Source organism: Chelonia mydas, chromosome 6 (genome assembly GCF_015237465.2).
Source record: "Chelonia mydas isolate rCheMyd1 chromosome 6, rCheMyd1.pri.v2, whole genome shotgun sequence".
NCBI classification, from domain to species: domain Eukaryota; kingdom Metazoa; phylum Chordata; order Testudines; family Cheloniidae; genus Chelonia; species Chelonia mydas.
This window is the reverse complement of record NC_051246.2, coordinates 105,708,630-105,732,838: the sequence shown is the minus strand read 5'-3', so window position 1 is coordinate 105,732,838 and position 24,209 is coordinate 105,708,630. Positions and strand designations below refer to the sequence as shown.

The 24,209-nt window shown below is 41.4% G+C and overlaps 1 protein-coding gene across 2 annotated transcripts in view; it reads left to right on the top strand.

Moving 5' to 3' along the window:
* Nucleotides 1-24,209, top strand: part of CLMN (calmin) — a 103,101-nt gene that overhangs the window by 56,399 nt on the left and 22,493 nt on the right. For both annotated transcript variants that reach the window (XM_037900900.2, XM_043549265.1), the window contains exons 2-5: nucleotides 8,484-8,545; nucleotides 13,168-13,263; nucleotides 15,615-15,698; nucleotides 20,030-20,122. In XM_037900900.2, coding sequence (XP_037756828.1) covers nucleotides 8,484-8,545; nucleotides 13,168-13,263; nucleotides 15,615-15,698; nucleotides 20,030-20,122 — 335 coding nt within the window. The remainder of the gene's footprint in view (nucleotides 1-8,483; nucleotides 8,546-13,167; nucleotides 13,264-15,614; nucleotides 15,699-20,029; nucleotides 20,123-24,209) is intronic.

Genomic DNA, 24,209 nt, shown 5'->3' with positions numbered 1-24,209 from the left:
ACCTTGCATTGTCTCTTGAAGCTACTGCTCCAGGCAAAAGAGGTCAAACAAATTCTGCTTTTAAATCTGGGCTTTGTACTAACATCTGAAATTCACCTCAGAAAGCTGTAATGTAGTTTTATTTTTTAATCGTATCAGATACATGCTGGGCACACACACACTCTCGCTCATGTTATTGAACTGTATCATTTATAGTGCGTATTTATACATAAAAATGCATCTAGTCACGATGATTTCATCAGTTTTGCTAAGATAAGAGCTGTAGCAAACATAAGCACGCAGAATAATACTCAACTGTCTTTTAATGTCAAGAGAAATGTCCCTATTTTTTTTATCAGCAGTTCTTTTTTCCTTCTTAAATTTGTGGCTTGCTTTTATTAAGGTCTGGGATTTGAAAGCCCATCAATATCATGCTTGATTGAGACAGCAGAGTTTCTTTTAAAATGCTTTATTTAACCCAAGCCACTTCAATATTCAGCTTTTTGTCTTTTTGTTATCCTTCTGTTAGCCTGTCTGATTTCGCTGCTTTGTCTCCAATTGTTCAGTTTTTAACATGGCTGTCACTGCGTTCCTTCTCAGAGAGCTGATGCACAATATTCAGGAGAGTATCTTATTACATTTCAGGTTTTAGTGTGTGTCTACAACCTTGGTCAGCGAAAAGATATATATTTTTTTTTCCCCCATGGGATGGTATTATTTTTTCAGAGTCCATAAATGTGGTCTGTGCTTTGCAGAACAAATTAAAGACAAGTCCCTGCTCTGAAGAGTTTACAAAAACTTCAAGATATTCACTGTAATCTTTTTAAACTCATGGCACTGAAAGTGAGTTTTGGTGAGCTCTGAATGAAGAGCAGGTGGTGGTTTGGTATACAGGTGTTGGAATGTATGTCCATGCAAGGAGGCATAGAGGTGTGAACAGGAGGGAAAGTGAAATGAAGCCTATTGCCTCATGGGACAATAGAATAGAAGTGTTTAGGCTGAGGTGGGTCCAGTGCCATTGTTTTAACTATCAGAAGTTGGGGGTAATAAGTTTCTCCCTGGTGACTGTACAGCATGGGCCTGATGGAACATTCATGTAGACTGACATAATTCCATTGCCTTCAGTTGAACGACTCCTGATCTACCCTGGAGTAAATGAGAGGAGAATCAGGCCCCATATCTTTGAATAGGTAGAAAAAGTTCAAGGGGGGGTCCTGGAGTAGAAGAGTTTAGCTTTGTCCTCCAAAGGCGCGTGCAGCGCTATTTCATGGGAGCTGGTGAGAAGATATGAGCCTCGGATGTACTGAGGACTCCCAAAAATGTGAAGTAAAATTGTCTGGGAATCTCAGATTCATCCTTCAGCAGCTGAAAGGAATGTTTGATTACTGATTTGCAAATTCGGCCCTAACCAAAATCTGCACTCTGTCTAAAAAATGTCCTGTCATATAATGAAAATCTGGTGTTGTGTGAGACCTCTGGGTATCTGTACTCTGTACGACAGTAATACCAGCCTGAGCATTAAGAATCTCTGCAGTAAGGTTTTAACTCTGCAACTTTCCTTGAAACAAAAGAGCCTCAAATGTTCAACACCTGCCATAGAAGTTTAATAAGTAGCCCTATAAGTGGGTCATTTTCAACAAACAATTAATTTAACGACTTCATCTGGAAGTTCAGTGGCACTATTTCAGAGTAGGTAATTTGAGATTGATTTCTACATTTATATGCTGAAGTTCATGTTTCCTTTATAAACCTGTAGTTTTAAGGATTTAATATTTCATGTGCTCCAAATCTCATCAAGCTGAAAGTTTCTAGCCCAGATGTATTTCAAAAAGAAAATTGATATTAATGCTTTAAGCGGTTGTGAGTTCTCAAGCACACACACAAATGCCTATAAAAATGAATTCTGTGGGCAGTTTGAATAAAACTCTTCCCTGGGGTTTTGGCTCCGCTGCTCAAATCTGCACTCCTACATACTGTATATGGAGCTGCTGTTCATGTCCATGAGAGAGCTACACATTGAAGGAGGGCAGAATATTAGGGTTGGACTCCACCAAGCAGATTGGAGAGGAGAACTTTACCTATATATTGTCATGTGAGTTAGTTGTTGACAGCGATTTTAAAGACGAGATATAACAGAGCTGCAATCCAGGGGTGGAGAGTGCCAGTGTGTTAGTGCAATAATCTGTAGCTCGAGCACGGAGTTCAAATGTGATTGGATCACAAGGGAAAACAAATGTAATAATCCTAGGCCTAGTCGCTGCTTTACCCTCCCCCATCCAATCTTTCTTCATCGCTCCCTTCATCAGCTCCTCCCACGCTTGCCTTTGTAACTTCTTTCACGGTGTCTTGTACAGCTTTTATCAATCTTCCACTCTCCATGTTCCCGCCTTCTCTTTTCCTTTAAATCCTTTCTGAAAAGCTACTTTTTCATGGATCCTTCCCACACCGATCTTCTAGTTCTTGCACATGCATTTTAGTTCCGTAAAGCGTCATTGTAAGACACCACCCCCTAAACAAACAATAATCCGAGTCAACACTTAAAGTGTGTGGGGGTGTGTACATGTGCCGGAAGGATATTTTTAAATATTTTTAAAAAATTGAGCCATGTCTCTGAGATTTTAAGCACGGCCTTACCTAGGCTGCTGCTCCCAGATCAAGATCAATTCCCCCCATACATATGCTTTTTGCAGACCACTTTAAGTGTTGCTTCTAGTCCTCATTTGCCCAGATGACAAAACATGGAAAGAAGCCCTAGATTAGAACTGCAAGGGGTGTAACGAGTTAGGAGTCAGGTGTGCTGAGTGCTCTGCACAGAGGAAGTTTACTGAAGCCAGGTCTTAGTTGGAAGTTCACTCACAGACATTACAAAACACAGGAAAGAAAAGAGTTTCAAAGAAACAGAAATAGCTACTGAGGGTGAGTGGGATTCAATGTTGTTGCTTTGTGTTTAATGCTTATACAGCCATCACCCCATCCCTGACTACCTCACCTGAATGGAGAGTTCATATGATATTAAAATATGCCATTAGGGTGAAAATAATCAAGGCCAGGTCATGACATGATGTCAATCCATAGTCATCATGCTGCCATTCAAAAAAACCAAAACAAAAAAAACCAAAGGAAATTAAATACATGCAACTAGAGCGTATTAAAAACATGTTACAACTCTACCTTAAATCCATTAAAGGTAAAGCTCCCACAGCCCCTTAACCAGACCTTCTTGTGTAGGGTATTCTCTGTTTATACCAAAAAAAACAAAGCCTCTTTTATTAGCACAGCCATTTGCATTTTTAGTTTTATTTCCCACGTGAAACAGTAGAAAATCCACAAAATGAAAGTATACCTCAGCGGAGCTTGGGGGAGTGGGTGGTGCCGGAGACTGATAGTGGGATCCTTTCACCTCTAGTTTGCTGATTCAGCTACAGCTCAGATCGGTAGTTGTCACCTGATGGCTGATTGGTGCCATCAGCCCTGTTCTTAGTGACTTTCTCACTTGGTCCTATGGGCTTCCTAATTTACAATTGGACATGTAATTAGTCTTATAGAAGAATATGATTTTTAATTACATCTAAAAGCATTTAGCTCTCAAATCAGAGGGTCTGGTATTTCTCCATGTTTCACAACTCATCAATGTGCCCAACCCATTGATACCATATATCAAAGGACTGTTTATAGCTGGCTTTACCACACAGAAGAAAGAGGACTTTAAAACAAATCAAAACAGCTATCTCCAGTTGCCACCATTAGTGGGCGAATTTCTTGTAGGCATCACAGCACAGGTGGATTCTGAAGAGGGATTTGAAGGAGGAGAAACTAGTGGCCTTAAACATTAGTACAGGAATAGATTCAAGGCTGGCATCCTAGATGGAGAAGATGGGGATGGGGGCGGTGCCATTAATAGACAAGGGGAACCAGAAAAATTGCATTGATTGATTCCAGCAGGAATCAAGATTTAAACCCCAGAATGCAGTTTAGCAAAAGGAAGATGACAATCTGTTTGACAGATATCACCATAGTAGCATGTGTTTTCTGGCTCTTAGTAGCAGGAGATACAACACTTTTTAAATAATTAACATACACTTAATATCTCTGATCCAATTCCTGCCATCCTCTAGGATGTAGCTGTAGGCCAGGGAGGAATTCCCAAGGTTACAATAACGCCACTGTTTCTCTGTGGCCTCTAGGGACTTTCCTACCCTTTCAGTTATTGCACATAATATTTGCACTGAGTCTGTGTACTGGGAAATGGTATTAGAGTACAGCATTTGTCTGTCAGTACTCATTTGGGCACATTTCCCATTGAGGTGAATAGAAGTCTTGCCTGAGAAAGGACTCAAGATTTGGCTCTCTGAAAACACAAGCACTGCCTTGTGAGGGTCAAAGTTTCACATCTTGAATTTTTGTTTGTCTTTTATGATAAGGTCAAAGCTGAGCTTGACCCCTGAAACTCAAATGTTAAACCAAAACCAGAATGCTATAGCTTTACTACCATCTAACATTATGTCCCTAAATTCAGCCCTCACAGCAGGCATTCTTCCTTTCCAGCATTTGCACTCGATTTGTGTGCAGGCTAGCCATATGGTGTGTGTAATTATTCTTTTATAATGTTGTTATTGCTCTCTAGTTGCCCAGTAAACCCAGCACAATTTCAGTAAACTGTATACATCAGGGCAGAAATCTTAGACTTGGCTGATTTTCTGCACCTTTACGCAATGGTAGGTGCAAAGAAAAAAGATTCCATTTGATTTATGGAAACTGTATAAAGTTTATAGAGTCTCTACAACCCTCACAAATGAAGAAGGCTCATAGAGAGGGGAGGTTGCACCAAAACTGGGAGGTCCACAAAACTAGAGGAGAAAAACAGCTAAGGCACATGTCCGTAAATACCTGCATGGAACTTTCCCCCATTAATTCTCCAGATCAGCATATGGACTGCATAAGCTGTTATATTCTTTTCCCAGTCCAATTACTGCTACGCTGTAGCACTGGAATATCACATAGGTGATTAGTGTGTCTCTGTCAGGGTCACTGTTCTTCCTCGTAGCAGTTCTGTGCCCTTTGATTATTCTCTGTAGAAATTATGTCCTGAATTTTCATATGGTTGTGGGCAAAAGCATGAGCATGCCTAAGTATGTAAATCATCTGATGTATGAGCTGGATTAGTGTGCACACACCTGCATGTATATGTGCAACCCAGACTTGCATGCATCGCAGGATTTATATAGCTAAATTAGGTGTATGCCATACTGTACGCTCACTTTTGCAGGTACTCATTTGTAACATACAGCCTGCAGAATATCTTTTATTTACCCTAGAAATAGTGACACACAAACTGATTGGGATAAAATAGAAACTGACCTAAATGAAACCTCTTCTGAGTTAGAAAATGTTAACTGCCCTTCTCCCATCCCTGACTTTTTGTATGCTTCTGGACTACCTGGGGCAGAAATTCCGGAATACTGTTCTGACAGTGTTGTCTTCCTAACTAGAATTGAAAAATACTAATCTAGTCTTCTGATATCTCCAGTCCTTTTCTAAACCAAAAAGATACACATCCCTCGCTATGTAGGACAGACAGCACATAGCCTGGGTTGACTAATTTTCCTGACCATATATAATGCCATTTCTGGTGCTTGACTAGCTGTCAAAAGGCGGGGAAGGCACTGGAAGCATGTGCCATTGTCCCTACTTTATATTGAGACCTGCAGGTAATAAATGATACTTTGATATTCTAAATCCATAAATGTGACCTTTCAGTTTCACGTGTAAGGAGCTGTTTAAAATCTGCGCACATACTTTCTGAAATATTTTTTTGGGAAAAAAAGCCAATAGCAATAATTAGTTTGGCATTTTTTGTGATTTCTAAAACACTTAAAGGGTAATGAATTTCTTTTATTCGGTCCTACATAAAATCAGTTTTTACAGAAATAAGCTGATTTAAAAGGCTTGAATGGCTGGCAGTGACAGATAGAATTCACTGAAAGCTCAAATCCTATACATCGAAATAAAACAAATGTATGTATCATTAGAGGTTGCTGACCCTTGAATTAAAATGATCAAAAAGGTCAATATTAAAATGTGATTTATGGAAACTATTTCTTAACCCATAATTAGGCTGACCAATAAAAACAATTCAGACTTCCACAGGACATGATTACCCAGGAGGTAGGTTAGCTATTATTTTCGTATTCCTAAAGAAATAAAATAATTTAAATACATTTGTGATATGCTCTTCAAGTAAGTTGAAACACAGCATAACTAGTTTTAATATGGCATTTTTTTAGCAAGTTGTCAAATTTCCTTAATTTAAGTGAAAGCTGAGAACCACTTGAGAATAACGGTATGTCTGAAATGAAAATATTTTCTTTCATCTCTTTTAGTTAAATGAAATGTAGGTGTTACTTTTTATAATAGTAGGTAAATAGAAATCAGGCAAAAGTATAACTTTTTTTTTATGCTGTCCCTTTAGTTCAATATGGAACTGTACCATTTGCTGAGTCCTTTTACATTAGGTTGTAAATTCTTTTTGTGGCGAGGACTGTGACTTCCTAAGTACTTATACAGCGCCTAACATAATGGGACACTAATCCTAATTGGAGCCTGTCGGTGCTAGTACAATACAAATAGTAATTAATTCTTTGAGGGAAGTTGGCATTTCGATGCAAAATACAATAGTTCAGAGGTTAGGAAGAGGAGTCTTATCCAATGGCATAAATCAAGATGGGAACATTTCCCTAAAAGATGTGTAAATCAAACTTTTTATAATGAAACTCCTACAATAGCCTATCATGGTGACCAATATTGTCTCATTGTTTCTTTATACTCCCCCATCTGTTGTCTCTGGTTTTATACTTTAAATTATAAGATGGGGCAAGGACCATCATTTTGTTCTGTTTCCACATTGCTGAGCACAATGGAGTCCTGGTCCATGGCTCGGGCTGCTAGGTTCTACTACTACTCTTAGTTTTTGGCCAAACCCAGGGCTGATGTCAATTAGTATAGCTCAGTTGAAGCCAGTGGTGCTATGCTGATTCACACCAGCTGGCTCTTTATCTTTATTCCTGCTAAATTTAGCCACTAAAATTTGCTTTTATCCTAATGGAAATAGATTTAGTTCATGTTGTTAATTTAGGTTTTAAATATTTAAAGTTAATAACCTCCAGACTACTTAGTCTTCTAGTATTTAGAAATGGAAAACACTTGTTAGGTAATCAAGAACATCTCTCAGTGAATGCAGGATTTACTATCCCAATGGCAGATAATAAACTCATACTACAGTAGATCTTAGCCAAAAGCCTGTCTCTAAAGTATATTTAAAGGGGAAAAAACTTCATTCTAATTCTTTCATTCACCAAAACCAAAAATTCCCTCTTCATAGCAGTTGCATGTATTCTTATTTTTAAAGCCATTTAGCTCATAACTGAAGTAGCAATGGCTAGTCTTTCACTTAACCCCAGGCATGAAAGCTTAAAATGGAGAGAAACTGCAATATTCCCCATCTTGGAACCATGTCAACAACTCCCATTTGTCACTCATATAAAGTGTCTAGACAGCCTATATTCACTGCACCCATTTTAGGCTGACATTGTACTTCCAGCAGCAGGCAACATCTCATCATGGCAATAATAGAAAAATACATCATCGTCATCATAGGCTGTAGTGTTTTTCATCCATAGATCTAAATATAATTATCCTTACACTTTTTATTGATGGGAATACAGAGAGAGGTTTTTATGCTATTATTTTCAAATTGCGCATGCAAACACCTTGGAGCATATGCCACCCTGAGTGTGTCCGGGTCCTGATTATCCTACAAGTTGATCTGTGTGAGTGGAACTGTGCTTGTGTAGAGCCCTATTAACTGGAATGGAGCTCTGTGCACACAGAAGGGTTTACCTTTATGAATCAGCTGCTAGAATCTGGGTCTATGTGGTTTTGCACCCATATGCTTCAAAATGTAGGCGTAAGTGGTTTGCCCGGGGTCACATGCCGAGTCCATGGGATTCATTCTGAGTGGCAAAAGGGGTTAAGGTGACCAGATGTCCTGATTTTATAGGGACAGTCCTGATTTTTGGGTCTTTTTCTTATATAGGCTCCTATTAATCCTCACCCCCTGTCCCGATTTTTCACATTTGCTGTCTAGTCACCCTAAGAGCGGTAGCTTTCCTATGTATGTGCCTACTGTCCCAAATGGCTATGTATTTGCAGCGGCTGGCCCCTCATGCCACTGTAGTGACACTATTTTTAGCACGCTATTTGGATCAGAGCTAGCACAGGTATGCCTCCTTGAGCTGGGAATTACACCCCCAACTAAAAGTGTAGACATACCCCATGTCAGAGCCAGGAATCAAACTAGGGTCTCCTGTCTCACAGTACTGTGTGTGATCCATTGGCCACACAACTTCTTTATTATATGGGGTTTGATTATTATTTTTTAATGAATTAGAAACTGCTGTGAATTTTTCCTCTTCTGAAAAATAAATCACCTACTTTCTTATTTGTAGTGGAGAGGGAAAACGTGCAGAAGAGAACCTTTACCAGGTGGATAAATCTACATTTGGAGAAGGTAAGGCCAATGAATACTTTTGTCCATTTGTAAAAATAAAAACTGTTCATATATCTTCCATAAATATCTCCATGCTAAGATATATACATACCTGTTTGCTAAAAACGTAACTTCTGTCTTACCCAGGCATATTTCTTGATTTCATGTACCTCCTGGTGTTATTTATATATGCTGTTGCTGTAAAGAGTTTTAGGATAGCGTGTGCCTCTATAAAATATAGGCCTGTTCCTACTACATTCCTTTTGCGGGACTGGTTCCTTAGGTTATACTATATTGGAGCCCTGAAAAGAATGATTCTCCAGAAAAGAAAATGGTTGTCAACAAAAGAAGAGTTAAAGCTAAAATTACACATCTGTGGAGCGAAGGAAAAGTGGAAACTGGCTGTATACTGATATGTAAGAACAACACAGTGCAAAAAGAGTTTAAAAGGTGTCAGATTAAAGACTCTGGAAATTCAGGATTATTCTGATTTTAAAAGAAAATAAATAGCAAAGTTGAAATTTTTCTTCATTTTGTGGGGAAGGTTGAGGGCATGTTCCTGTGTGGGTAAAAGGCACTTTTCTGGTGCTTTGATTCATTGGCTGACTGAGTTTATTTGTTACATGTGTATGATTATTTAATGCTGCGGGGTGGTCATTATGTGATTAAATGTAATTAATTGTTAGCGTTCGGGCACAGGGAAATTTCTTCATGGGAGATTTTTATTGTCTTTTTAAATCTAAAGAAATAACGGAGAAATAAACGTGTGTGGTTTGGTTGCTCTGGGCATCACATTGGGAAATACAAAATAGGAATTTGACAGTGTCCTTTTCAAATTGGATTAGCAAATCAGAGTTCTAAATGCCAGGTTTAAGATACATGCGTTCCTTGGAACATGGCTCAACCCTTCATCTCAGGTTGATAATTTAAGTTCCTCATATTTTATTATTTGTGGGTTGGTAAGATGAGACCTTAAAATGAGGTCTTTTCTGTGCTCTGTAGATATTAAAGACCCCATGGTATTTTTCATAATTAGCCCTTTGTCTCAATCTCCTCTGTGTCTCTTCGCCTCCCCCCTCTCCCCCCCCACACACGCACACTGTGCTTTGGATCTGATTCTGCAATTCCTACTCACATTAAATAGTAGTTTCTTACTTGAGTAGTTTCATTGAGAGTCAGACTACTCTCAGGAGTAAGCGCTACTCAATGTGGGAAGGTTGCAGAAAAGGAATTTATTATTACTGATGTGACAACAGTGTGCTCAGTGCAGCACAAGATACACAACTAAGTCTTTGCCCTGAAGAGTCTATCTGAGGGGGCTAATCCTACTCCCATTGGAGTTAATGGCCAAACTTCAGGAAGTGCGGGATTGTGCTGTATTTTTGTGCAGTTTTTGCTCTAGCTGCCACAATTCCTGACAGAGGTGGCATTTCAATGGTGGTGTAGGTATGTGATTTGTAAAGAGTTTTCAGATAAGTCACTAAATATATTATTTTTTAAGAGTTTTGCAGTGTATGTTACTGAAGAAATGAAAGGCTCTTCTTAAATCTCATTGGAAATACAGAATAAGATTAGCAGTGATGTTTTGACCGAAAGATCTTTGGGAACAATCCACATTATAAATAGAAAATGTGTAATTCCTTTGTGAATTAGACTTTAGGAGTTTAAACTAACTGCAATTTGAAGGCTGTCAGAAATGCTTGCTGAGCATCTGGCTTCTGAAAAAGTTCTTTAATTTACAAAAGGAATTAGATCATGAAAAGGCTGCGGGGTGCTGTTAATTCTGCCATACCAAGCACATGAAGTCTTAGGAACGTTACAGGCACGTGGAGTGTTTTCTCTGGATTACTTACAATTTTTTTCTCCCCTGCTGCAACAGAGCAAAATGCTCTTTGACAACAGCCAATGTCTGCTGTTGATGATGCTAGGTTTGCTGAAACTGTCAAAGTAAACATATTGAACTGAACGATAGCATTGCCAGAACGCTTCATGATGATGGTGAGATTTCCTGAAACTGGGATTATCACTAAAGGATGGATATTTTGTTGCTTTGCATTTACAGATACAAAAAACTTCTTTCAAGTGTCTTCTGTGACTTGGTGTGTCCTTATTTTCCACAGTGCAGATTCATAGACTTTAAGGTCAGAAGGGACCATCATGATCATCTTGTCTGACCTCCTGCACATTGCAGGCCATAGAACCTCACCCTACCACTCCAGACCCCTAACCTCTGGCTGAGTTACTGAAGTCCTGAAATCATGGTTTAAAGACTTTGTTACAGAGAACCTACCATTTACACTAGTTTAAACCTGCAAGTGACCCATGAGCAATGTTCCAGAGGAAGGCAAAAAAAAAACAACAACAACCAGGTCTCTGAAAAATCTGACTCAGGGAAAAATTCCTTCCCAGCCCCAAGTATGGCAATCAGTTAGACCCTGCACATGTGGGCAAGACCCACCAGCTAAGTCACCTGGGAAAGAATTCTCTGTACTAACTCAGAGCCCTTCCCATCTACTGTCCCATCACTGGCCGTTGGAGATATTCACCGCTATCAGTTGCAGATCAGCTATATGCCATTGTAATCCGTCTCATCGTACCATCCCCTCCATAAATTTAGCAAGCTCAGTCTTGAAGCCAGTTAAACATTTTTCCCCTCACTGCTCCCCTTGGTATGTGCCCAGTTTTGGGAGCAGCTGGTTACTCTCAACCCCCATAGTGGAGGAGTTGTGGATGCTCCGCACATTGCAGGTTTCGGTCCTTCTTGTGTTGGAAGTTATAAAAGAAGGTTTTGGTTCAAAGTGGGTTATTGCTTTAAAAACTAATATCTTTCTCTGACCCATGGGTAGAGTTGAATAGTATTTTTTGGCTGCATGGGAGGAAGACTATTCACAAAAAGACCCAGTTCCAAATTGCCAGAAGCCATGCTTAATCAAACAGTAGTATACAAGCCAACCAAAGAAGTGGCTCCTTAGGGATGAATGAGCAAGTGACGCCCAAACAGAGGGTAATTTCTGCAGCTGGGACTGACTCTGAAGGAGTGAGCAGATTTGGCTGTGTGCCTTACAGTGCACACATCATGAGACACCTCTGTGGGTGGAATAGCTGGTTCCCTTTGGAGGGCTTTACAGGAAAAGGAGAGCTGCTATATATGAAGTTGCCATGTCATTTTAAATATATTCCGTATACTTGGAAATATAATGGCACCAAGGGAAACTTTACAGCATAAGCAACCTAATACTGTCATTGGCCTGGACTGTAATCTTCCTTATCCCAAGTAAAGCAGGAGTAACAGCACTGATGACTATTAGAGTGACAGAGGCATAAGAGATCAGAATCTGGCCCTTGGCCTATCCAGTACTTACATAGGGCCGAGCCCAGAAGTCTATATGGCTAGAGTCTGGTCTCTGTTACGCTGATGTAAATCTGGAATAACTCTATTGACTCCAACATACTGGTGTAATGAGATCAGAATCTGGCCCTCAGTTTTAGCTCAGTCCTTACTTGGGTAAAACTTCCGTAGATGCTAATAAGAGTTTTGACTGAAGTGTAGGAAGAACTTTAGAGTAGAGCCCACAGTGGATAGAAATATATCCTATTTATAAGTTTGCAGACGATATCAAGCTGGGAGTGGTTGCAATTGCTTTGGAGGACAGGATTAAAATTCAAAATGATCTGGACAAACTGGAGAAATGGTCTGAAGTAAATAGGATGAATTCAATAAGGGCAAATGTAAAGCACACCACTTAGGAAGGAACAAGCAGTTGCACACATACAAAATGGGAAATGACTGGCTAGGTAGGAGTACTGTGGAAAGGGATCTGGGGGTCATAGTGGATCACAAGCTAAATATGAGTCAGCAGTGTAACACTGTTGCAGAAAAAGCAGACATCATTCTGGGACGTATCAGCAAGAGTGTTGTAAGTAAGACACAAGAAGTAATTCTTCCGCTGTACTCTGCGCTGATTAGGACTCAGCTGGAATATTGTGTTCAGGTCTGGGTGCCACATTTCAGGAAAGATGTGGAGAAATTGGAGAAAGTCCAGAAAAGAGCAATAAAAATGATTAAAGGTCTAGAAAACATGACCTATGAGGGAAGATTGAAAAAATTGGGTTTGCTTAGACTGGAGAAGAGAAGACTGAGACATGGTAACAGTTTTAAGTACATAAAAGGTTCTTACAAGGAGGAGGGAGAAAAATTGTTCTCGTTAAGCTCTCAGGATAGGACAAGAAGCAATGGGCTTAAATTGCAGGGCTGTTTAGATTGGGCATTAGGAAAAACTTCCTAACTGTGAGGGTAGTTAAGCACTGGAATAAATTGCCTAGAGAGGTTGTGGGATCTCCATCATTGGAGATTTTTAAGGGCAGGTTAGACAAACACTTGTCAGGGATGGATAATACTTAGTCCTGCCTTGAGTGCAGGGGACTGGATTAGATGATCTCTTGAGGTCCCTTCCAGTCCTACGATTCTGTGATTCTATAAGAAGCCTCCTTGTGCTACAGTAATACAAATAGTAAAGAAGAAGAACCATCCCTGTTTTGTAAAGTGCCACATATTTCCTTCAAAAATAATGATGATTTACCAAGTGCTGTTCTTAAAAGATTATCCAGCACTGTCCAGGTAACACTGCTTCCTTTCCTCACAGTGCAATCCTCCTCTGGAAGTGAAAGATTTGTTTGTTGATATTCAAGATGGGAAAATCTTGATGGCTTTGCTGGAGGTCCTGTCGGGGCAAAATCTGGTATGTATACAAGGGTGAAAAACCTGTTCATAGTATGGAATTATCCTTGTGTGGGTACATGTGTGAACGTATAATAGGCCAGATTCTCCCTCGCACAACAGAGTGGGGGAGAGGGTCACATCAGTGAGCCCAATATAGTTCCCTTATCTGTGGGTTGGCCTCCTGTGGTCTAACTTACCCCCACTGCTAAGGGACCAGCATAAACTCCTTTACCTCACGGGAGTTTTGTGAAGCTTTTATTAATGTTTGTAAAGTGCCTTGAGATTGTCTTCAAATGGAGGGTACTGTGGAAGGGGCAAAGTATTTTTGGTAGAGCTGTATTTTTTTATTTATAAATTACGGTTTTATTTTTTTGTAGATTTCACTAAACCAAAAGATCTGTGGCTTAGTGCATGTGATTTATTTTCTGAAGTAGCCCTTGGTTTCAGCCCTGATACCTTGGTTCAGATTAGTTCAATCCGTCTGGTATGTGGAGCTATGTGTTTCCAGATTTTGACCTTGCTGGCATTTATTCCCTTGAAAAACTGTGTACAAAGTTCCCAGTGCCTGGAAAATAGAAACATCTGCTATAGACATGAGCAATCAATAACAGATGGTTTCAGAGTAGCTGCCGTGTTAGTCTGTATTCGCAAAAAGAAAAGGAGTACTTGTGGCACCTTAGAGACTAACCAATTTATTTGAGCATAAGCTTTCGTGAGCTACAGCTCACTTCATCGGATGCATTCAGTGGAAAATACAGCGTGGAGATTTATATACATAGAGAACATGAAACAATGGGTGTTACCATACACACTGTAACGAGAGTGATCAATTAAGGTGAGCTATTACCAGCAGGAAAATTGCGGGGCCGGGGGGGAACCTTTTGTAGTGATAATCAAGGTGGGCCATTTCCAGCAGTTGACAAGAACGTCTGAGGAACAGTGTGGGGTGGAGGGGGGGAATAAACATGCAGAAATAGTTTTACTTTGTGTAATGACCCATCCACTCCCAGTCTCTATTCAATAACAGATGATAATCCTCTGCCCATTTTAACTGCTTGGTAGGTCTTTTTGTTCATACTTGCTAAGTACCAGATTTGTCCCTCTTATGTGGATAAAACCCTGCTTTGTAAGTGAGAGTAGAAATTGGCCCCATGATCCGCTCCACATTACAGGTGTAATTGTGTTCTCATAATCCGCTGGTGAAACTTCCATCTGAATTGGGTACAGAAGCATGAGAGTTGTCTGCACATTGCAGTTTGTGTATCACCAGTTTTGTGTGTCCACACCTACCAGCCTGTCTAACTGGGTATGTATTAGTGCAGCCTGGGGAAATGTGTGCCGCTCTCTCACACTGACTCAGCAGGGGAGAGAGGTCCTCAGGGCATGCACACAGAATGGCGTGAGCAACCTGTGTGGCAATGCATCCTCAGATGTCCTACTGCACAGGTAGCCTGGAGGAAAGAGAATTGGCCAAACTGGTTACACAGGCAGAAGTCTATCCACATAACAAAAAACAGTGCACCAGACTGGAGTTACGAGGCCATGGGGCAGGTAGTGACTTGCCTTCATGCTTCACTGCTAACAAAGGTGGGTTTTTTACCTTGAGGTAACTGATGTGTGTGTGAGCTATCCTGAGGTAAAAATACAGTGAAGACAAGGCATTTAGTTTTATCATGAGATAAATGTGCCAAGATCAACCCCTGGCTGTTTACCTCATGTTAAAACTACCGTGCCTGGGCTTCATGTGTTTTACCTTGGGATAGCTCCTGCTCATTAGTTACCTCACGGTAAAAATTAGGGATTTTTTAGCAGTGAAAACAAGCCGTAGGTCTCGGGCAAGGGTGAAATGCTGTTAGTTGCGATGATTATTAACTAAGTCTTAACCATGTCATGTTCGGACTGTTTAGAACCAGTCATGCCACTAACTAATTATAAACTCGGTTAAAAGATATAGTGTAGACCAGTTTTTCTCAACGTTTTTGATACCGGGGACTGACTTACTGCGTTCCTAAACTGTGTCAGGGAGATTGCAGGGTCTGGCACTAGTCCACTAACCGGTCATGGAGAAACACTGATGCAGACAAAGCCTAAATGATTAACCCACTAAGCTATGCACTGGCCCTTTTTCATGACTGATTCTATCACTTTGCCAGCCACTGAAGTGAAGACAGTGGGGGCGGGGGAAAGTGGCGGTGGTGGTTGGTTTTTATACACGCACATTGTCTTAGAGATTCTTAGATTCTGAGACCAGAAGGGACCATTGTGATCGGCTCTGTGCTTTGTTTCTCCATGTTAAACAAATCACTTAAATAATCCGAAGTGTTCATCGCTAGTCTGCATTTTAAAACAAAGTGTATTTCTGTTTTCTAGCTTCATGAATATAAGTCCTCAACCCACCGTATTTTTCGGTTGAACAACATAGCTAAAGCACTGAAGTTTTTGGAGGATAGTAATGTAAGTATTTCCAAAGCTTGGTCTCAATTTCGTACTTTCCTCAGTATCTGTTGTAAATATAATTGCACCTAATTTTCTACGCAGCATGTCCATAAGAGGAGTGCACTGACGGAAAAAAGTTTTGGCTTTTTTCAACAGCGAGGCTAAAATACCACACACAAATGCAGAAGAACACCTACAGAGTCTAAAAAACAAGGATTATGTTTTCATTTTATAACGTAAAAGTTCAATAGGATTAAAGGATCAGGAGACCAATATTAAAAGAAAATAACTAGAAATTCAAGTAAACTTTACTGAATTGATTCTAAGTGCCTTGATTTCAGTTACTTTGAAGGTAATAATTGACTTCTTTCTTTTTTCCTTTGATTAAAAGTATTTTAAGTATCACAAGTTCTGCCTTTCTCTACTAAATTGCAGCCGCAGCTGATCATGAGTCCAAGGCAGGAGAAAATTAAATCTGGAAAAATTAGATAACTTTTGCAATCAAAACAGTATAAGAGCGGACTTTCTTCTCATGCCACTCGTACACTAGTGCAATGTCACTGATTTAAGTGGAGCGACTAATTTACAGCTGCTAACTTTATGCTAGAAGCCAGCTGCTACTTGTCTACCACCAACCTAATTCACCTTGCTGTTCTGTGCCTCTGCTCTCCCAGACACTGTGTCTCTTCTGTTCCACTCCACTGCTGCCCAGGAGCCATTTCCCTAAACCTCCCACTCCTGAATATTGGGCCAAATTTTGCTGTCATTTATGCTAGTGTAACCCCATTGGTTTGAAAAATATATTCTACTCCAGATTTAGAGCAGTGTAACTGAGACCAGGATCAGGCTCTGTATATTTAAAAACAACACATTAGTAGCATGCGCAATAGGTTTCATTTAAAAAAAAAGAAATTAAACAGGAATCACCTTGTCACCCTGAGCCCCATGTTACTCTCTTCCAGTGGCTATATGCACAGAGTAGTAGGCATGAGATGAGACAAATTAATATGGAGTTATGTGGCCTCCTATTAAGTGATGGAACTCAGAGGATTATAGATTCATAGATATTAAGGTCAGAAGGGACCATTAGGATCATCTAGTCCGACATCCTGCACAACGCAGGCCACAGAATCTCACCCACCCACTCCTGCGAAAAACCTCTCACCTATGTCTGAGCTATTGAAGTCCACAAATCGTGGTTTAAAGACTTCAAGGAGCAGAGAATCCTCCAGCAAGTTACCCGTGCCCCATGCTACAGAGGAAGGCGAAAAAACTCTAGGGCCTCTTCCAATCTGCCTTGGAGGAAAATTCCTTCCCAACCCCAAATATGGCGATCGGCTAAATCCTGAGCATATGGGCAAAATTCACCAGCCAGATACCCAGGAAAGAATTTTCTGTAGTAACTCAGATCCCACCCCATCTAACATCCCATCACAGGCCATTGGGTGAGAGGAAAGAGCTCTTGACAATCAGTGTGTATACAAGAAGAGTGAGATAATAGAAGCCTGTACAACAGGTTTCTAAAACAAACACCGTTTTTAAACAGTAAATTCAGTGCCCTAATTCTTCTGTGTTTAATGTACGTTATTCAGACCACAGAATGTGACTAGGTTGAGAAAGTGAAAGGCCAAATCATGCAGTCCTTAGTCCTTATTAAGGCAAAATCCTATTGCCTTTAGTGGGATTTGTTGCCCATGAGTATTTTGCCTCAGTAAGGACTGCTGGATCTGCAGACCGTCTCCTCCACTTCCATGAACAGAGAGGATCTGGGCTGTGGGAGAAAACATTGTTTCTGCAGTATACTCCTTTGCCACTGACCCCATGGCAGCTCCTGGGTGACCTCTCTTCAGGGTTTTAAGCTTTGCGGATACAAAGAGGGCTGGCTGGTGAGATGACCCATCTTTGTGAAGTCATCCCTCTCCAGCTTTGCAATAAATACACAAGTAAGCCCATCCTGGCTGACAACAGTATCTTGCTTGCTTTCTCCTCTGTGCTCCAAAACCTCTCCAGATGGAGAAATGGGGGGGAGGGGAGCTACAGTGGAGACCTGGGTTGGGGGTGGAGGCACATAGCTTTCAGTGGATCTCCCAAGATCTGTGGGTTTGGGGGGCAAACCTCCATCTTATTCCATAGGAAGTGAGGGGGGACTGTCGGGCAGAAACTGTGTCCAAATTCACTGGTGTTCCAGTCCCCTACAGAGGAAAACCCTGCATCAGGGGATGGTCTGGCCCTAAAATAAATATACTGCTCCACATCTCAGATGTTGGAACACTGAGAGATGTTGGGATTTCTATGAAACTGTACACTCTTGGGCAGCAGTTTCAGACACACATTTTCTAATGTCCACCCCCACACGCCCTACAGTTCAGTCACAAACCCAGTCAACACCCAGGGGCGGACTGAAAACACCCCTCTTCCGATGTTGCTCCACCCATTGATAGCACTAAATTCTACATGTGCTGCTGTCATCACATTCTACACTCACCCTGTTGCTAAGGGCCATTCTATGTCATAGTCTGTAATCCATGTACAGAATCTAAAGGCAGAGCAGAGTGGGGAGAGCTTTCCTGAGGCACAATCCGCCTTTTTAACTGAGTGCCAATTTGACAGTCCAATCTATGTTGATTGTTTCCATAAGAGCGTAGGTGGCTAAAACTTTACAACTGAATGCCATCTGTACAGGGATGGGTTGGCAAAGGTAAGCAGCAGTGATAGACAGCAGCTGATACTGGAAGCAGTCCAACAGTAAACGCCAGTTGAGAGATCCCAGCTGAGACAAACTGCCATTTAAAAAATGCAATAGGTCTAAAAAATTGTCCCATACCATCTATTTTGTGGCTTGTAAGCAAATCTGAATCTCGAAGTACGACAGCTAGAGGAGTCCTCTTACTGGGATAGCAAACTATTCTGTAAACCACAGGTTAAAATGCTATTTTAATCTTATTTCAGCTTAAACCAAACTGGGAGTGAAGGGTGGTGATGAAAATGTTGGCAAAATGCCTTGGCTATATGGAACTAGAAGTTTATTTATTAAACCACAAATGGGGTGGAACCTGTCACAGTCTGCAATTCTGTAGGGTAGTGGGATAAAGTGATTCATATGAATGACATTTCTGAGTGATAAATACAGACTATATATTCGGCTTTAACTCAGTGGGAGGGTCATTTGCAATATTGACAACTTCCTTGCTTCCTGCTTTGCTACTTTGCCTACAACAAGGCAGCGTTGTCTAAATGAATAATATCCTGGTGTTATCATGTGAAAGAAACCACAATGTGGGAACTTTGGGATCTCCTAGGATAAGGCAAACCCAGCAATTATTGTATTTGATCTTGTCGGAGATCAGTGATTAAACTCTAAGAAGCCATATGGTAAAGTGTGGGGAAGGGAGATGCATGTTAAAAAGAAAAGTGAAGTCTTGGGAAGCTTTATTTTCCTTTGCACAGAAAGTGATTTCAGTTCACATTACCCTCCCCTCAAGTTTATACTGTATTTAATCCAAACTGTCTGAATTTTGAAGTGGTCTCATTCCTCACTGTAAGTGTAGAAAGTGTAATGAGATATGCAGATCCTTTGAGGCTTATAAATGGAATCCTTCTGAGCCAGAACAAGCCTGTTCCAAGTTTGTATGGAAGAAATACCAGTATGAGAGGGAAGGAGATGCTGGCACTGATGGGGAGGAAGTAAAGTCTCAGGGAAGTGGTACTGGGTTTACACTTGCTCTGCTGACCCTGGCTATAGGGACTGAGGCTGGAAATGAGCAGCGTGGACTAGGACTTACCCATCTCCTTCATGGTGAGAGACAAGGTTGGCTCTTGGTAGTTCCAAGCTCTCCTCTCCTCTCTGAGATCCATGAAAACAGGGTGGGGCTGGGACCTGTAGTCCCTCACAGCAGCCATATTTATAACCCTAATTCCTGGTATAGCTTGATGGGAAATAGGGAGTGTATAAAAACAGCATCTTCCCTGCAGATGAGAGAAATCTGGCAGCCCAGGTGGCCTTTAAAGAAAGGAGTAGGCCAGTAAATATAAATTCCTTATGATGTCTAACTTTTGCAGTCATTTTCCTTGTAATGACTTTAGGGCAGACGCCTCCGAAGAGTGTCCAAAACAGCTCTGGAGACTGTGTGCAGTTTTTGATGCCTTCATGGACTGGTTTTAAAAAAAAGTTACCGAGTCAAGAACAATTTTTTGTTAGCACATTCCAAGAACTGACTCTTTCTTGGGATGTAGAAGGGTTCTGTGACTGTCTTGGGGTTTGAGCTGATGCATTTTCTACATTTAAAGTGTGTTTCTTATGTAATCCATATATACACATCCCCTTAAGCTTATAACCTATTTTTCTGTAGGTAAAACTGGTTAGCATTGATGCAGCAGAAATAGCGGATGGAAACTCTTCCCTGGTACTTGGACTAATATGGAATATAATTCTGTTTTTTCAGGTAAAACCATTTATATGATGTAATGACAAGAGAACTACATCTATAAAATCATTCAGTTCCAGCAGAATACTGACCTATATCCATAAAGACCAGAAATAAAGCACAGGGGGATTGATTCTCCTCTAACTTACATCAGTTTTATACCTAGTATCACAACCCTGATCGAGAGGTATCACCTGTAGTAGTGATCTACAAGTCTAGAAGCCCGACTTCATCTTCCAAGATGCACCATGGTCTCTCCCTGAGGCTGAGCATTGTGGGATGCATTGCAGCAGCTCTGCTACAGAGAGGAACTGGTGCATCACAGAAGGTGTAGCCTAACCAGGGGGCAGGGCCCAGAGGGGAGAATGGGGGTTGAGGGACCTAGAACTACAAGTACAGTGAAGCAACACAGTTGCTAAGGACTTGTCTACATTACGGGAGCTACAATGGCATACTCCGTCTCTGTAGGAACTGCACCTCTCTGAGTGACAGTAACTAGGTCAATGTCAACATTCTTGCATCAACCTAGCCTTGTCTATACCAGGGGTTAGATCAACACAGCTGCAGTACTCAGCATTGTGATTCACGCCCCTGAGTGACGTAGCTTTATTGATCTAAATTTTTAGTGTAGACCAGGCCTAAGGCAGATGGTAAAGTTAATGTTGACCCGAAATCATAGAATCATAGAATATCAGGGTTGGAAGGGACCCCAGAAGGTCATCTAGTCCAACCCCCTGCTCGAAGCAGGACCAATTCCCAGTTAAATCATCCCAGCCAGGGCTTTGTCAAGCCTGACCTTAAAAACCTCTAAGGAAGGAGATTCTACCACCTCCCTAGGTAATGCATTCCAGTGTTTCACCACCCTCTTAGTGAAAAAGTTTTTCCTAATATCCAATCTAAACCTCCCCCATTGCAACTTGAGACCATTACTCCTCGTTCTGTCATCTGCTACCATTGAGAACAGTCTAGAGCCATCCTCTTTGGAACCCCCTTTGAAACACTTTGTTCTGCTTGAATGATTTTTCTCTGTGTAGTGCACTTCAGGTCGTGCATGTGCTCCGAGCACCCAGAACTGGACATTTTTCCCTAGCAGTATTCATCTGGTCCACACACGCACCCCCACTTTCCTCCTCCTCTACAATGTAGGGACAACGGGGGCTGTCAGAGTACTGCCATCTTAGTTCCTTCTCACCTCTTGTGATCTGAGATGGAGCGTCAGTGTCTATGCTGATTTCTTCAGGTTCTCTCTGCAAAAAAATGAACTTTTAAACTTTTAAACTTCTTTTAAAAAATGTCTATGTTTAGTTTTGTTTTTTAATATATTTACTTAGGATAGTTTTAGGGGTTTGGTTCCCTCTGAACATATAGATTGCCTGTATATTGGCCTGAAGAAGGCAGGAGAGGCCCCACTTCTTCAGTCCTGGGTGGTTCCGAGACTTCCACCCCTCTTTTGGCTCAGAGAGACTCTGGAGAGCAGAGTCAGGATAGACAAGTGGGAGGGAAAACAGGGGCTTCCCCAACAGCAAGAGGCAAGGTTCCCCTTCCAAGCCCTCTGAGAAGAGGCAGAAGTCCACATTCCAAACCAAGTCATTGGAGCTTCATGGTCTGGTACTGGGAAGGACCATACTGGGATTTCTTTGAAGGGCAAGACTGCAGCACCTTCCAGTACCAGGGTTGGAACTTGGGCACCAAAATCTACAAAATCAGTGCTGCTGGTGCCATCTGCCTCAGTGACTTGGGTTACAGAAATGACTTCATCAACTTTGGCTTGTTTCTTGGCTCCAGATGATCTCTTGGTGTTCCTGGAACCAGAATCCCCTCAGCTTTCCAGAGCCCAGCACCAAGTACTGAGACCTCAGCTAGTACTGAGCTCCCTACGGTATCTCTCTTCACCCCCAACCTTGAGTAGCAGTTAAGCCAGACTTGCACCGGTACCATCAACTAGCAGAGGCAGGTTGTGGCCATCTCCTCCAGTACCCAGAGCTCCTCCACTGGATCTGCAATCCAAATCCTCGAGTTGGAAAGGACTATGACTGATGCCCATCTCCAGAATATGCCCTGAAGGGTTCCTAGAAATCGTTAAACAATATGTCAGGAATCTTCAGCATATTTCACCTTTTAACTGAGAATTAGGGAAGGATTTACCACACCAACCCACTCATGCTTCATGTGAGGGCATGGTGTTTGGATGGAAGTTGTACTTTGAAAAGCCTATTTGGCTGATGACTATAAGTTCCCCCGAGATTACACCTGCCAGCCCTCAGCACCTTTCATCCACCGGTAGTTACCTATTCTGTTTTTTCTCACCCCGTAATTTTTCCACTTCTTCAAGAGTGGCTAAACCTGTACCAGCCTGGAACTTTAACTTTTTTTATCATCCCTGACTAAGTTGCCATTCAAGCCTCTAGATTCCTGTCTGCTACTTCTCTCTATGAAGGTAGAATTTTGAGTTGCTATCACTTTGGCCAGGAGAGTTAGGGAATATCGGGGGCTCCTGGCAGACCCCCCTCTCAATACAGTTTTTCTCAAGGGTGAAGTATCCATGAGACTGCATCCAAAGTTCTTTCTGAAGGTGGTGTTGGACTTTCATCTTAACCAAAGTATCCAGCTACTGGTGCTTTATCCTAAACCTCACTGTAGCAGGGAAGAAGTAGTGTGACTCTCAATGGACATGCCTAGAACTCTTGCCTTTTACCTCCCAAAGGACAAAATCATTTCAGAAGTCTCCTAGGCTCTCTGTATCATTGGTGGAACAAATGAAAAGAGAGGCCATTTTCTCCCTGAGGCTGGCATAATGGATCTCAGGATGCATCCTACTCTGCTATGAAATGAACAATATCCCCCTCAAAGGCAATGTGAGAACACATTTGACAAGAGCTCAGGCAGCATGAGTAGTTTCCCTTAAAGATGTCCCTACTACTGACATCTAAAGAGCAGCAGCTTGGAGTTCTGTTCACACCTTTGCTAGACAATATGCCCTGGTGGAAGCAGCAGCTGTTTCTGATACTACTTTGGGCAGGGCAGTTCAGTCTGCAATCTGTTGTGTCATAGGATTTCAGGCACCCATCTCCTTGAAAGAGACACTCTTTGTGCACTGCACATAGGAACAATCACTTGAAGAAGGACCAGTTACTCACCTTGTTGCCACTTGAGTTCTTTGGCATTTGCAGTGTACTACCCACCCTCTTTCCCCACTGCCTGTTCACCATCTACCTGGAACTGGTGGCAGAGAGGGAACTAAGATGGCAGTGGTCTGGCTGCCTCCTTTATCTCCATGGTGTGGAGTGTGGGGAGACCATGCATGGCCCAGATGAACACTGCTAGAGAAAAATTTCTGGCTATGGATGCATGGAGCACATGCACAACCTGAAGTGCACTATTATGCATATGGACAGCACATCTTGAAGAACTCATTATTAAAAAGCAAAGTAACCCATCCCCTCTGGTTAGCATTTCATTTAGATTTTCTCAACAGGAAATTCTACCAAAGTCTATCTTTTCCAACAGAAATCTTTTATTTCAATGAAAACGTATTTTCCCACAGGACAATTTTTTTGTTTTAAAATTTTCAACCAGGCCTGTAAACTAATATCTATATCCTTGCCAGACCTGAGCTCTGTGTAACCTTGAAAGCTTGTTTCTTGGACCAACAGAAGTTGGTCAAATAAAAGATATTACCTCACCCACTTTCTCTCTAATACCGACATGGCTACAACAACACTGCATGAATCCTTGCCCATCAGTCTTAACATCTCTGTTGAATCATAGAATCATAGAATATCAGGGTTGGAAGGGACCTCAGGAGGTCATCTAGTCCAACCCCCTGCTCAAAGCAGGACCAATCCCCAATCAAATCATCCCAGCCAAGGCTTTGTCAAGCCTGACCTTAAAAACTTCCAAGGAAGGAAGAGACTGCCAACAAGGGTGCTGCTAGTTAGGTCTATTCTGGTCGGTGTAGTTGTTGCTGAATTCTTTAATGCACAGACCTATAATTAGACTGTTAACTGAATTTCAGAGGAAACAAAAGAGTTACTTTTCCTGAAAGCAGGATTTATGGATGATTGAATGTCTGTATCGAATTGAAATACCTTGTGGTTTACCTTTT